Source organism: Dipteris shenzhenensis, chromosome 9, assembly GCF_047967505.1.
Source record: "Dipteris shenzhenensis isolate YYH24624 ecotype China chromosome 9, Dip_SZ_1.0, whole genome shotgun sequence".
Taxonomy (NCBI): domain Eukaryota; kingdom Viridiplantae; phylum Streptophyta; class Polypodiopsida; order Gleicheniales; family Dipteridaceae; genus Dipteris; species Dipteris shenzhenensis.
The window spans coordinates 24,993,994-25,008,848 of NC_141604.1; the positions used below are offsets into that span (position 1 = coordinate 24,993,994).

General features: G+C 41.2%; 1 protein-coding gene across 1 annotated transcript in view; it reads right to left on the bottom strand.

Moving 5' to 3' along the window:
- The window catches only part of LOC147898413 (uncharacterized), a 37,003-nt gene extending 28,731 nt beyond the window's left edge, over positions 1–8,272 (bottom strand). Inside the window, exons 1-4 of the mRNA XM_087379649.1 lie at positions 7,472–8,272; positions 7,150–7,336; positions 2,889–3,056; positions 2,253–2,480 (exon numbers count right to left, since the gene is read on the bottom strand). Of these exons, the coding sequence (XP_087235775.1) occupies positions 2,253–2,480; positions 2,889–3,056; positions 7,150–7,336; positions 7,472–7,626 (738 nt within the window). The 5' untranslated portion in view covers positions 7,627–8,272. The remainder of the gene's footprint in view (positions 1–2,252; positions 2,481–2,888; positions 3,057–7,149; positions 7,337–7,471) is intronic.
- Positions 8,273–14,855: the final 6,583 nt, after the last annotated feature.

Here is a 14,855-nt window from a genome sequence, read left to right on the forward strand (position 1 = left end):
GTTCGTCGAGGGTGGGTGCCTTTCTTCGAATTGCTTTCAAGATCTGACCAGATTGTTTGGACTGGGAAAGATTCGGTCAAGGATGTGTTCTACAGCAAGCCTCAACTGGATCGTTTCACCAGCTCAAAGGCTGGTTGTTTCATGGAAATCAAGGAATGTTACTCCCAATCGATCATCAATTCATTTGCTGATCTCAAGTTGCCTGGTATGCGCTTGGAATAAACCCATCAAACTTGGATTGTCACCAACATAGAAGATAATGAAGCCATGCTCTAATGCCATTGAAATCTTAATCGAGCCAGAATACAGCTTCAATATTCAATTCGCAGAAAATCTAGGTACTTAGCACTTCAAAAATGACTTTGAAACCAGTTTGGAATCTTAGTTCAACAAGGAAAACTTAACATTGAAGCTGGAACTTGAATCGCAATAGAGGGGGGGAGAGAGACACAGAGAGAGAGAGAGAGAGAGAGAGAGACACACACACACACACACACACAGAGGGGCAGGGCTGCCCCACCCCGAAGGTCTTTATTGCAATAGAAAACAGTTATAAAGCTTGCTCATAGGGGAGCCTGATTCTAATACAACTTGGATACTCATCCATAAAAAAGAGCAAGGTTGCTCTCTAATTTATAAGCTTGGCACACAGCCAAAAAACTTGGCTTTCCCCAAAAAGATGGGGCTGCTTTCAGCCAAAAAATAGGCCAACTCTTCCTAGAAAGCAACAGCTGTCTTATCCAAATTGGTGATTTCCTTGCTTTTAGCCCTGTGGGCTCTCTTTTAGGCTACCTGCCCCCTTGCCATGTGCTTTCTCCCAAAATTGAGTGCTCCATATTTGCTTTTCTCTTGTGGGACCTGCTTTTTGTGCTTCTCCCCTTAAAATGAGAGCCTTTTTGCACTGTCCAAGATCCTGCCACAATATCGATGCACTTTAACCCATTAAAAGTTAGCTAATGCATGCATTCTAGTTCTTGGACTAATCCTAGTCCCTGGTGGGTGGGCATCCCACAGTGCTTACTAACCAATGTAAACAAAGGAAAGTAAACTTGCTCTAGTTAACCAACGTCAGCTTTGTTTTACCCGGAGTCAATAATAAAAAGTATTCTCTTTATTTCTTGAGAGAAGTACAATTTTGTGACAAAACCGCTACTATACATTTTCTATATTGTTGTGGATCCTTGTGAGGGGTGGTCTCCAAGTTCAATAATGGATTTGATAGCAAGGTCCATGGTCAATTGCATTTGCGTAACAGGAGAGTTTCAGATACCCCATAGCATTGTATTTACAGCCTTGGTTGATTTAATGAAGGGCCATCTTAGCTTGTCTAATCAAGGGGGCACTGCCTATCAACAAGTGGGCTGAATGGTCTATCTATGCCTAAATGGTGCACAAGAGGGTTTTAATGAAATTCCGGTAGCCTCAACTCATGTGATGCAACAGAACCACATCGTAAGAGGTGCAACGACACACACTGGGATGCATTAGCTTGGATGCACCAAATGTGAGACATTCACATACAAGGCACCTACTATAATGATGGACTAAATAAGCAGAGTTTCCAATACTGGTAACTGCACCCAAGAGGTCTTTGTCACCATTGAAGAATGCTACTTCTTGATGGTAGAGCTTGCCAAATTTTGAATCAAAATTCTTATAACTCCATCCAATGATACTAGGATCAAAATGGCCATGGTAGAACAAATGTTAGGAAAGGGGCTTCTAGATTTGCAGGCATCATCTTCGAGGTACTGCCAACTGATACAAAATAGAAATCATGAAATGGATTTCATTTTACATCAGCATAACTTAATTCTGATCCTCTATCATCCTCCTAGTCCCCTGGCTGGATTAGGTGGAAAGGGAAAAGAGAAAATAGGAAAACAATTGCAACTGAAAATGTGATTGCTAGCCTGCAGTAGCATTACCAAAAAAAATTGTTTCTATCTAGCCCACACTAGCATTACATCAACAAGCTATAAATTAGGTCCCAGCTAACAGAACACTTGGAATAACTTTAAGAGAGTGACTACACCAAGATGAGAGAGAGAGAGAGAGAGAGAGAGATGTTGCTGTGTGATGGGTGAGAGAGCCTCATGTGGAGAAAAGTGGCAGTGTGTCATTCCTGTTTTTATTGAAAGAATAACTCAGAACATGGACTTGTAATGGCCAAAAGAAGAATCTAGTACACATTAGAATATAACATATAAATCATAACCCCCTAACCCACTTCATACACACACCGAAGTTACCTGTAATGCACATACTGTTGAGAAAAGGATGCAGGTATACAGGTATGTCGTCGTCTGAAATATCCAAGATATCGTGACACACAATATAATTATTGCAAGGCTTGCTGTACTACTGATTGTCCCAAAAGGCAATGGCTGCAGCTCAATCTGAGTATAGAACCAAGCTCTGAAGATGATATAAACTAATAGTGCTGGAACAAAAAGCTTCGCAAGATGGATCCTGCCTTGCTACACCAAGGTGAGAGCTCAGTTAGTAGACTGTACAGAAGGAGATCATAAAACCATCCAGTGTTAGAGCAGAAATTTTCCAATGTTAGATCTAAGTTTAAATAAAATTTTGTGTATTTTTATTGAATTCTATACATCCTTATGCCTAGACTCAGTAAAGCTAATATAAGAAAATGGGTAATGCTTGACTCCATCAGATTGCCCTAAAAATCTTTAAACCACATATTTTTATGTCTTGTTATGAGTTATCGGTAGTAATATAGCTATTTCTGTCAGCAAGGCCAAAAGGAAGGTGAAGTTCGCATGCACAGCTATGTTCTTACTATGCATCCATGCACAAATCAACATTCTGATCAAACCTATGATACAGCACCAATTCAACCATAAAGCAGCAGCATCTGAATTTACCTCAATAATAGTGTCATATTCATTCCGTACTTCCATTACTTCCTCTTCTGCAGCATCCAGAAAGAGAACACCCCGAATTCCATGCCTTCTTATAGCTTGACTCAAAAATAAAAAAGAGACTACTGATAATGCAATTCCAACTGAGACAACCAAGGATTGAAATACCAACTGCAAAACAATAAGACATTTCAAAATTATAATGCTTCAGAAACAGATTTCTGGAGCACTTGAACAAAAAATCTTCAACAATCCACAACAAAGACCAAACTGTAGTGCAGCATCCCAATATCAGAACAAATGTTTGTAAGTCTTTTATTGTTGTCTAATAAAGTAGATCATAGATTTCTGAACGATTGAAACTGCCAATTTGCAAGGGATAGCATGCATGCATGCACCCTCAACTCCAAAAGGATCGACACCACAAAAGAGAAGAATGTACAGGAATCAATTGGCAATTACAACTGAAGCGATGAACTAGAAGAGCTACGAAAGGAATACATTGTAGCTGTGACCTAACGCTATACAAACAAACGAGGGCCTGGGCTATGGGCATTTAACCAATTAGACTTTACTACCTTGATTGTGGATCTTAGCCATAGGTATTGCTAGTGAATTTGCTAGTGCGTCACTTGTGGGAGGCTCTGATACCTATGAAGGTACATGGTGGAGAGGGGGAGAGAGAGAGGGTAGGCTAGGGAGAGAGATAATGATACTCGAAGAGAGATATAATGAAATGGAAATGAAATAGCAAGAGCAATGAACAAAATGAAAGTACTCACATATAGACCAAAGAGCTTGTAGGCTTGATACTTGATCTATGGGACAAGTGACAAGTATAGCTCTTATATAGAGCGCACACACACATATGAGTACAAATGCATATGGGATAACTCCCAATGTGACACGTGGCATCCTAGGACACACTAGACTAAATCTCACACTAGGACTCACTAGAACAAACCAAAACCGACTCAACTTGACTCCATTTCCTAACAATGAGAACCCAATATAATAAAAACTGTAGAAAACCATAAATTTCTGGTTAGGAAGGGAGTCAATATTTTCAACCCAACATGTCCAGGACCCCCAAAAGTCAAAGAGGGTAGGTTAGAAACAAGTAAATTCACTTTTAAAAGTGGCCATAGATGAAAACATCCTGTACATGAATCACAATTTCAGATAGTGGCTGAATTGGCAACGTCTCATTGCTTGTCCCAGGGATGGAAATTGTAGAAACGGTAGTATGAAGTAAAACTTTCAGCAAATCGTCAAGCTAGGAGATGAAAGAGAAGATTTAGGAATTGATGGATGTAGAGGTGATCAAACAACGTCAGAATTGTGCCATAGGAGGCAGAAAAGTCCATCTCTTGCTGCTGTGAACTGAATTCCACCACTCCTCCTTGCTGTAGAGCCTCTGTTGCAGGTCTGGCGAAGTTCCAAACAGCTCCTAGCTGAATTGCAATTGAGGTAGGGGCATCCTGGATGTGAGTGTGAGTCTAGGAAGCGAGGAAACAATAAGAGTGTAGCAAGAGGAGAGGAGAGAGCAAGGGAGCAGCAAGAGAGTGACGCAAACTGGCAAGAGAGCCCAGCCCAGCCCCTCCAAAACTGATCCCACTTTCTGAGAGCCCCTAAGGTATAAAGCTTCAAAAATCTGTGTTAATTTAATCTTTTAATTAGGTCTTTTAAAAATCTGCACCATGATCACTCTAGCAATACACACAATTAAACAAGCAGGCCAAGACCAAATGCCATTCTAGGTTACTAGGCTCATACCTTGACCTAGGCAACTCAAAGTTTACCCAAATTGAAGCCATCCTTTAGACCTCGATCTGCTCTAGCTAAGGCGCATGTAAATGATCAAGGCACTAATCCTACCAAACAAATATTATGCGTTCCAGAGATCACAAACATACGCCTCATGATTAATGCTACCCTCATTAAGCCAAGCATCATTGCCCAACATACCAAGGCTCACCCCCAAAGTCTGAAGGTGTCACGAATAAACCACGATTCTAGAGACCCAATGGATGTTTGAAAAAACCCTTAAGGACACATTCTTGTATGGCATGTTGATAATTTAATATCAAGTGGAGGGAGATCTGGTAGGAAATAGTGTACAAAGCCATGTCAGTCTAAGTTTTGCCCAAAATCTTACCACAGCAATGTATAATCTGCCCATTACCGGTATTCCAACGCTGTACAATCTAACAATTTAGTATAGCTAACAATTTTAACGCATGTCGTTTCCTATGCAATTTTTACATAATATGCAACATAGATGCTAACTTCAGAATCAAATGTCTCACTGCTGTGAGTCTGTCCCCGATTTTCCACACTAAATTTTTTTTTGAAGTGCCACTTGATGTTGACTACATGGCTCCCACAGTACATCCCCCCTTGGCTTCATAACAAGACATGTTAGGAAGCCACACACCAAAATAGGAAAACCAATACATCTTTTTAGGAGGACTATCCAAGGAAGAGGACCTTTAGACTCAATGACAACCAAACACGTTACATATCATTTTGGGGGGACTACCCAGAGCAGAGGACCCCAAAATACATCAAGCTGTAGGAATAATAAAAATAGATCTCTTAGGAGTAAGAGATGTCCTCCAAGTAGCCACAACATATGTGTGCACATCCCTGCGAGTCGATGACGATGTCGATGAAGCGCTAGCCCAAAAATATGTCGGTGAAGTCCATGGGGTAGCTACATGGAGCGGCATGACTCTCAAAATAGAAGATGGAGAGTCACCAAAAAGTCGATGTAGAGGCTAGAGATGCCACAAGGACTAGTAGAGTCACTCTATGCAAGCCTAGCACCACGGGCAATCAGAGGAGTAATCGGAGAAGCCAAGAAGTAACCATACCTCACATCAAGATCATTTTTCTTTATCTTCTTGCTGCAAATTAGTGTGGAGTCTACACACCGTTATAGAAGGCGGATGAGGTGTGCAATGTAGCGGCTCAAAGGGTGAGAAGATAGAGCTTCATGGGCAACAGGAGAAGCGTGAGCAGCAGGAGCACCAGCATGGGCAGCTAGAACCAGCGTGTGCAGCTAGATGGTGGGCAGAGAGGATAGCTACGTGGGCAGCAACTGAAGCTGCGTGGACAGCTATAGCTTAGCTTCGTGGGCACCAATTGGAGTAGCAAAAGATGGAGGTGGAGATGAAGATAGTGACAATAGGTTGGAAACTCTCATCCCGTGAACTCAAGAACAAAATCCGCGCGCAGGAATAATTTTCGTCACTTTTTGCAGGAGCTATATCTTTTCATAGAAAACTCGGATTGCAATGACGTAAAAATGAAAATTGTGGTACTCAAGGTCCTCTACAACTTTTCAAAAGACACAAAGTTGTGATTCTTCTTTCAAGTGACATCGTCCGCAGGTCACAGAGAGAGCAACAGAAACATCACCACTCCACGACGTCTTTGTAGCTGAAGGAAGGAGAAGAGCTCACCAAGGAAAGGGAAGAGAGGTGGCAGAAGCTTAAGTTGGAGAAGACAACCTTGGAGGAGAATCCCAATGTTGATAAAGCCTTCAATGGAGAGTAGTAGGGAAGGAGAGCTCCTCCAAGAGAAGAGAGGGCAGCTTCTCTTTCCAGCCACCCTCTACCTCATGGAGAAGCAAGGAGGAAGGGAAGGGCTAGGAAGGAAGGCTCTGATACCATATGAAGAGACATGGAAGCTAGCTAGGAACGGAATGGAAATATGGAAAGCATAATGAAAGGCATAATGGAAAGGAAAGAAAGTACAAGTGCAAGGCAATAACCAAAATACTCACAATGTATTGATAGCTTGATGTTGACTGTTGTAATAAACAATAGACAAGTACAATACTATATAGTGTGACACTAGACTCTAGAAAGTCACAATATCTATGGGATATCTCCCATTTTGACACGTGGCACGTCTAGGACTCACTAGACTATAAAACACCACCTAGAACACACATTTTTGACTCACTTTGGCTTCATATTCCAAGAGAAACTACAACTTTGGCTGTAGAGCAGTTAGGAAGTCTCTGGAAAGTAGCAGTAAAGTTTTGCAAACTCGAGGCACCTACACTGCTCACCAAATGCAATCAAATATAGTTGGATGCACGATCTAGTTCAGAATCTTTCGGTGGATTGAGACCATTTTTGTATGCTCAATACAGACCATTTTCGCTAAACAAGCGCTGCATGGGTCTTTGCTAAACTTTGCTAAAATCGCCGTTTACATACAGTAAAGCAGCATTACAAATCATAACACGTACCTCATGCTCGGTATTTGTAGAAACGGCTTTCACGAAACATAATCTTAACACAGGGACTACGACCAACAGCAGTAGCCCGACAATCCATGATAAGAGACTCCAATTGGTGTGCGAATGATCCAGCTGTAAAGCCCTTGCAGTCGCGCGAAAGCTCTGTACTCGCAAGTTTGAGCATTGGGGAGCTCGCCTACAACCATTAGAAAACTATATAAACCAAAATTGCACGTCTCGTCCTAAACCTGTCGATCCAAGATCGACAGTTAAGGGAGGGAGTGAACTTAAGATGTGCTTGCTACAATCAATCTGGAGCTTGCCAACGTACCTCGCATTCGAGGCGAGACAAAACGAATCGACCCTGATGGAAATCGCCCTCTTGTTCCCTGTTGTTTGGCGATTGTGTTGACGGCCATTGGCACTGCTGGAACGGGGTTCGCGTGGCTGATCGAGAAAGGGGGTGCTCAAGTTGTGCGATTCCATGAGTTACCGAAAAGCTGTTACAAGTTCAAAAAGGTGCGAGGGATGGCAGTGGAGTGGGACTCTCTCTCTCTCTCTGTCTCTCGCCCTCCTCGCTCGCTCACTTTTTCGCGAGTGCGCGCGCGATCAAGGAATCAGTACAGTTTCACTCCTCCAGAATAGGTGATTTATGTCGTTGCGCTCTTCAATGTTGGAGATTTGTCGATGAAGCTTTAAGTGTTTGTAACATTCTGTTGTTTTTGTACATGCGAGTCATGCAACGGGAGGGCAAAATTCTCGGCTCTCTCTTTGTGCTAACGTGTTCCCTCCACTGTTTCCGATCCACAATCCAAGCCGCTGATATCGGGAGCTCTTTGAAGGTTTCAAACGTGCATCCACCGAACGCCTGGAATTGATGGGTTCGCTTAGTTTGCGATTCTTTTCACGTTCCAAAGAGCGCTTTTTGCAGATGCTCATCACTGACAGCGAGGTGGGTCAATAAAATCCAGCGACAGGAAGCAAATGCGAGCAAATCTACGAATTTTGCAATTTCGACGTTTTCATTGTTCGTCGAATCTCATCACTCAACAAAAGCATGACGAACGCGACAATCGATCGCGCAAGTTTGCTCTCTCAGGTCTCCAAATTCGGTGCATATGCACGTCAGATGCGTGTGCCCAATCAGATGCGGCGCTGTTTCGCTCCAATTCTCGCAGGAAAAACCACCAATCTGGCAGAGTTGCAGCAGGCAGCGATTCTTTCAAATTTCTGTTCCGCAATCTGCAAATTTCTGCAGATTTCTTCAAATGTGCAGAGCACGGTCAATCGGATGCGCTGTTGTTTCGTTCCAATTCGCTCCCAATCCGGCATTGCAGGCAGCGATTCTTCAGATTTCTGATCCGCAAATCGCAACTGGTGACAACAATATTACTCACATTTCGCAAATCCCCAGGATTGCCGGATTTGCAAACAGGTGTCCTTGCAATGATGTTTCTAAGTCGGGCTTCAAATGATCAGACGCACAAAATCCAAGCTTTCTGTTTTTTCAAAACTATATATATTTTTCAAAACTATATATATTGGGATGGGATGTATGCCAAGATGCTTTTTGCTTCTCAGAAAAGTGGCCCCTTCATCACGAGAAAGCCACCACACTTTTAAAACAAGTGGCACCTTCATCAAGGAGAAAGCCACGAGCGACCACACTATCAGAACAATTGGCACCTTCATCACGAAAAAGCCGAAACAAGTTATAGATTGCCACACTCTTAGAACAATTGGCACCTTCATCACGAGAAAGGAAACCTTCGAGTTTTACTTTTGCAAATAGATTCATAGATTTAGACAGATTGATAGAGAAACCTTCAACTTTCCTCCGAGGAAGTTTTACTCTGTGCTGATAGATATGTAGATAGATAGATTGATAGAGAAACCTTCAACTTTCCACCTCGGAGGGGTTTTTCGTCCAAGTTTTCAGTTTTCAGGCAAAACTACAACTAAAATATGAAAAAGAATTGCGCAATTTAAAAGTTGCAAAGATAAATCATAAATTAGAAAACTTAAAGTTTCATGAACATTGATCCCTATTCTATAACTCAAGGTGGTTGTTGACGATGACACTCAAGCTGAGAGAGAGAGAGAGAGAGAGAGAGAGAGAGAGAGGGGACCAAGCGCCCAAGTATGGGCTAACTTGGCCACCACTGGGCATCATAACAACAGTTGTACACATGGGCCACCTAAGCCCCATGCCCACGCCCCGCACATCACTAGCATTGCCCTGCATCGCCAATGGGAAGGCCCCTCGTTCTTTTGTTACGCTCTTATTTTGAATGTTTTAACCCCGCTGGGTTCCCCTGAATGTGAATGTCTCTTTTATCCTTAGTCTTCGGAACAATTGGGAACTATGTGTGTAACCACACTACCCAAGCCTTCTCTTTTGTAGGGCCATCTAAGTTGCATGTGCATTGCTTTACTTAGATGTGACCGGTGTTTCTTATGCTCCCTCTTCAAAATCAAAACCTATTTCTCTCCATCGCAATGGTTGGCCTCTCCCCTACCATCAAAATTTGATAGTTTAGAAATTTGAGCAAACATCATTGGTGTTAAGGTTGTGCTTGTCGGGAGGTTATTATTACCATTCAGCGTGGATTGGCCTTTTATCTCATATGACAACCCTTTTCGAGGTAAAGGACTCATGCACATAGCCACTCTAGAAGTGACTACATCTATTTGAGGAGCAAGGTACCATCAACAAAACTATAACTTGCAATGAACGAAGGACACAAAGGTATGTATTTTAAGTGTTGCCATGATTAGGGAGCAAAGATCAAACCCAACCAAAGATGTGCAAAATAAGAGAGTAAATGCAAGATAATTCGCGTAATTTGTATGTGACTTTATAGAATGAGTGAATATTGATGCTTCTCTTAATTTTGGTTTGATGCAAAATTTGTAGCATTAATTGAGTCCCTAAAATAAGAAAACATAGAGCAAGGGATTTTAAATCCCAAAGAAAGTGGTCCTTAACTTTTAGCAACATATAGCATTGTTTTGCACTTTTTGCATTGGTCAAGCTTTCAAGACTTCCCTTTTTTTTAATAGTATCTTACACTTGTACTTCATACTCCTAGAAGTACTAATTTTTACATCACCACTTAATTATTCATGCTAGATTTCCTTTGCTTCTCAAACTCTCTATCAACAAATCGTCATCAAACAAATGTGTTGCTAGGAACCCTTTGTTATTAAATGGCACCTTTTTTAAAGGATTGTCGAGGAATTAAATATATGAGTATTAGTATGGAATTTTCTTTTTGAATTAAATTCCCTATAAATTTAAAAACAATTTTAATGATTTTTTCGAATGACCAGGCACTATGGATGGTACCTTGGGGCTTTGAGTTTTACAAGGTACTTCAAAAGGTATAATAGAGTACTTTGAGTTACATTAGACATCTATGAGCATCACACTTTGATTGACACATGACTAACATGTTGTATAGTGTGTTGTGCCAGGCTTCTATAAGGTGTGAAGGCATATGTTATTATGGTGCCAAAATTGACTGTCTCCTATGGTGGAAAGAATGATTGTGGGTTGGTGTATTGAATTGAATACACCTAAGATAATGGATAAAATCATTCATGGTAGAGAAAACTACATAGGTTGATGGGGGGCCTCTTTGTCATTTAAATTATAGTAGATGACTAATTGATTTTGTAAGGAAAAAAAAGAAAGGACGTACATACCTTTGTTTGCAAAATAAGACAACATAGAGTAGGGGCTTATAGATCAAGTGGTCCTTAACTTTTAGCAACATATAGCATTGTTTTGCACTTTTTGCATTGGTCAAGCTTTCAAGAGTTTCCTTTTTTTCTTAGTATCTTAGACTTGTACTTCATACTCCTAGTAGTACTACACTATGCACCACCACTCAAATATTCATGCTAGATTTTCTTAGCTTCTCAGACTATCCTCTCAATCTATCTCTTGACCTATAATTCATAACAAATCGTCATAGGACAAATGTGTTGCTTGGAACCCCTTGTTATTAAATGGACCATTTTTCTAGAATTGGCCGAGAAATTAAACCTTTGGGATTAATCATGGAATTAAAAATAGTTAACGTCTTTTTTAAAATAAAATTCCCTACAAAATTTGGCATTTTAATTTAAATGACGGGCCGTTGGATGGTACCTTGGGGATTTGAGTTGTACAAGGTAATTCAAATGGTACAATAGGGTACTTTGAGGTTAACAAGGGACATTGGATGGTACCTTGGGGTAGCTTGACTTCTATAGGGTGCTTTGGATGCTATATTAGGCTACTTTGATTCTATAAGGTACTTTAGAAGGTACAATAGGATACCTTGAACAGGAACCAAGGGCAATTCGGAGGTTCAAGTGAGTTTTTGGGGCTAGCATAAGGGACCTTTTGGGGTACCATCAGGAAATTTGTAGGGTACCACAAGGGAATTTTAGGGGTACCATAACAATTTTTTACATTACCACATGGGATTTAATGGTGGTAACATAAGGTACTTCAAAGTTTTTTGGAAGGTGATCTACTTGAAAACAAACCTCAACCATGAGATTTCATTTCTAGATATCTCATATGCAAGTAAATAATATATATTGGCCTTTCCAAATTTTAGCAATATTTGATTGAGTGTGCATGTAAATAGAATTTGTATTAGATTATGGCACTGTGTGATAGGAATCTGAGAGCTTGCCATGCAAGGTTTTAGGAATCTCTCTAGATCTTTCTCAAGAAAAGGTAGAGGAACGAAGCACTTGTTTGCAAATACCATAGATTTATGAGGCTGCATTGGGCCTCTCATGGAGGAGAGTGCCCATGTGTGTGGGACACATATACTTTGCTATAGACTCCTCTACATGCAATAGAAAATTCAAGAATTTGGAGAGAAATTGTGAGGCCCTAGCTCACTGCACTCTATTTTGGTTCCATATTTTATGTTCACATTTTTAAATTTCTTGTCGTCTGAATATAACAATTTTGTAAGGAAAATATGTATGGAAGTTGAATTTTTTGGGGAAAGTTTGTATGAGAGAGTTGTAGACTTTCTATCATGCATCAATTTTGATACTTTGTAATTTTTGTGATTCAATCGTTTGGATGAGGAAATAGTGGCCCGAAGATCAAGAGAAAACATTTTGGAGTGCCTTTTTTGCTTTGATTTATGTCCAAGATTCTAAAGTGCAGATTTGAGGCCCAAGGAGGTGGATTTTGGCAGCATAAAGTGATGACCGAAGTGGTAGGAAATCAAACATGGTTCAAAGTCATACCATTGATTATTTCAAAATTCTACACTGCTTGGGAAATACGGTCTCTAAATAAGGCTGTTCCTAGTGTTTTTATTTATTTTTATTTTTAAAAAAGAGAATGTGCTAAATCGCAATAGTGGTCTATTTCTAAAAGTGGGGGGTTGTTTTTGGGACAAGATCAAGTTCACACTTCAAAGCGATAGATTTTGGGAGGATCGGGAATCATTTTGGATACAACAATTTTCAAAATAGATTCGTCTTTTAAGGAAGATAACGATTTCAAAAGTTGACTTTTCTCCAATTCAGAAAGGTAAATTTTGGAAAGATGGAAGGGCAAGAGACTTTGAGTAACCCCCCCTTCCTTGACCCTCTCCATTGCCTCTAACTCCAAGCCCCTAGCAGGGGTAGCATGCAGCACCTGTGACCTTCAGCAAAGGGGGGCATTGTTGCACGGCCACCCTTCTGCCCCTACTGCCTCACAAACCCCCTCCCGACCCTATTCAGCCCTATGCCTCCAACCCGTACTGCTTGTGACCACTCCCTTGCCCTAGGCTTTTGTCCACCATATGGGAAGGTTGATCTTCAATGACGACAACAAGGTGAAGAGGCACGGCTAGGCAACCTCCCTTTTTCTCTCATTTGGCCCTCCTCCAGTAGAAGGGCGACCTTCTCTTGCACCTCCTGCTTTGAATCAAGGTGTCTAGGTGGCTCATTGGGCATCAAGGCAACTTCACGCAACCAACTCTCGGTCTTTTGGGTTGGAATTGAGTGACCCGCCATCCTAGACATCTCCTTTGGTGGTCTTACAAGCAGCTACAAGTTCCCCTCAAGGGCTGGCAAAATTTGGAAGTACTTTAGGGCTACTCCTTCACTTCAACATATTCTTTCCACCCTAAATCACATATAATCCATCATTTCTTATGAAGATTTAGCAACTTCTTCCCCTTCAGCATTTGCAGGCGGGCTTCTGGTGGTTCTCTCTCTCTTGCTTTTACTGGGAACGTACACCAGTGGTTCCTATCCAGAGCCCTTCTTTTCTTTCCTTCCTTTTCTAGTCTCTTGCTTATTCCCCCAATGGATGGTGCAGCCTTTTTCCCCTTTTCTTTGGTGATTGGACTTTTGGTGGCGACCTTCGGTGTGGCTAGAGGGGTTCCATGGTAGCACCCTTGACTCCCCAGCCGTCAAAGTTCTCCTATTTTCGGTTGATAAGCAATAGCTACAGCAAGCCATGAACCTACTATAGGACAGGGCAGTTGTTGGCAGGATTGTAGGCCTTACTCCCTTGAGGAGACAAATCATGGACTGTATCCAAGCCATCTTGGAATTAGATGATGACCACTTCCAGGAGGTCACCATCTACGAATGAGGCATGTTTCTTCTCCATCTTGACTCTCCAGGTACTACTATGGCTCTTGTGGACAGGAGCCCTATTCTCCTAGGCCCACATTTGGTGTATCCAATCTCAATATCATGGATTTACGGTGGACATGTACTCAACTCACCATGTTCCTAGCTTTCCAATGATGCTCCACTTTTCGAGGCTTCCAAGAGGAAGTATAGGGCCATCTTTCCTCCTGTTGGGCGAGCATTCGACACACTTCTAGAGTACCCTTCGCCCTTCGGAGACGACAGTGCTTGTAGTGGTAGATGACGGGGTTACTCATCTTTGGTTGGTTGTAGAGAGTTGAATGCCCTCTAAAGGTGATTCTCTTAGAGACTCTTAAGGGAGGTACACTTCATCAGAGACTGGAGGTCTCCGGACTACCAGGTCAATTTATGAGGTGTAAATAGAAGGGGCACCTAGCTAGGGATTGTACGAGAGGCTTGAGTAGGCCCCCTCACTCCCAACAAGAGACATATGGACATCATAGTGACGCTTGAGAGGATGGGACCTAGCTACAAAATGTACAAAAGAATTAATTTTGAAGAGCTTCTAGTTTTGCAAGCTACTAGTAACTACTCAAGATTGATGGCAGGATAAGTTTATCTTGGATTTGGTAGAAGTTTGGTTGAGGATTGAAAAATGAAAACTTATTAATATTCAGTCTGAATATCTCATCATTCATGCCATTATAGGAGATACTACAAAACAAATTTGAACTATCACTGTACAAGAAATTGGAGAAAGATAAAAATTGTACAATAAAACAAATGGTCGCATATTAATAATATCAGTTTGTATTAGAGCATGTTCTAAATAAATTTATCTTTTAGGGGTGTTTTGGATGGTGTTTCATGTTGCCGTGCATTGGGATGTTTCACTCATGAAACAATCATTTAAGAAAGAGAATATTATTCATGTTATTGTCTTCTAGCGTGTAAAATAAAAATGAATCTCTTAAATAATAATGACTTTATGGGTTTTTAATTTATCTGACTTTATGTAGAAGTAATATTAATTGATCAACTATGGGGTATGTCTTTCTTGATGAGTAATAGGTCTCTGCCTATAAATGTTGGAGGTGTGTCAC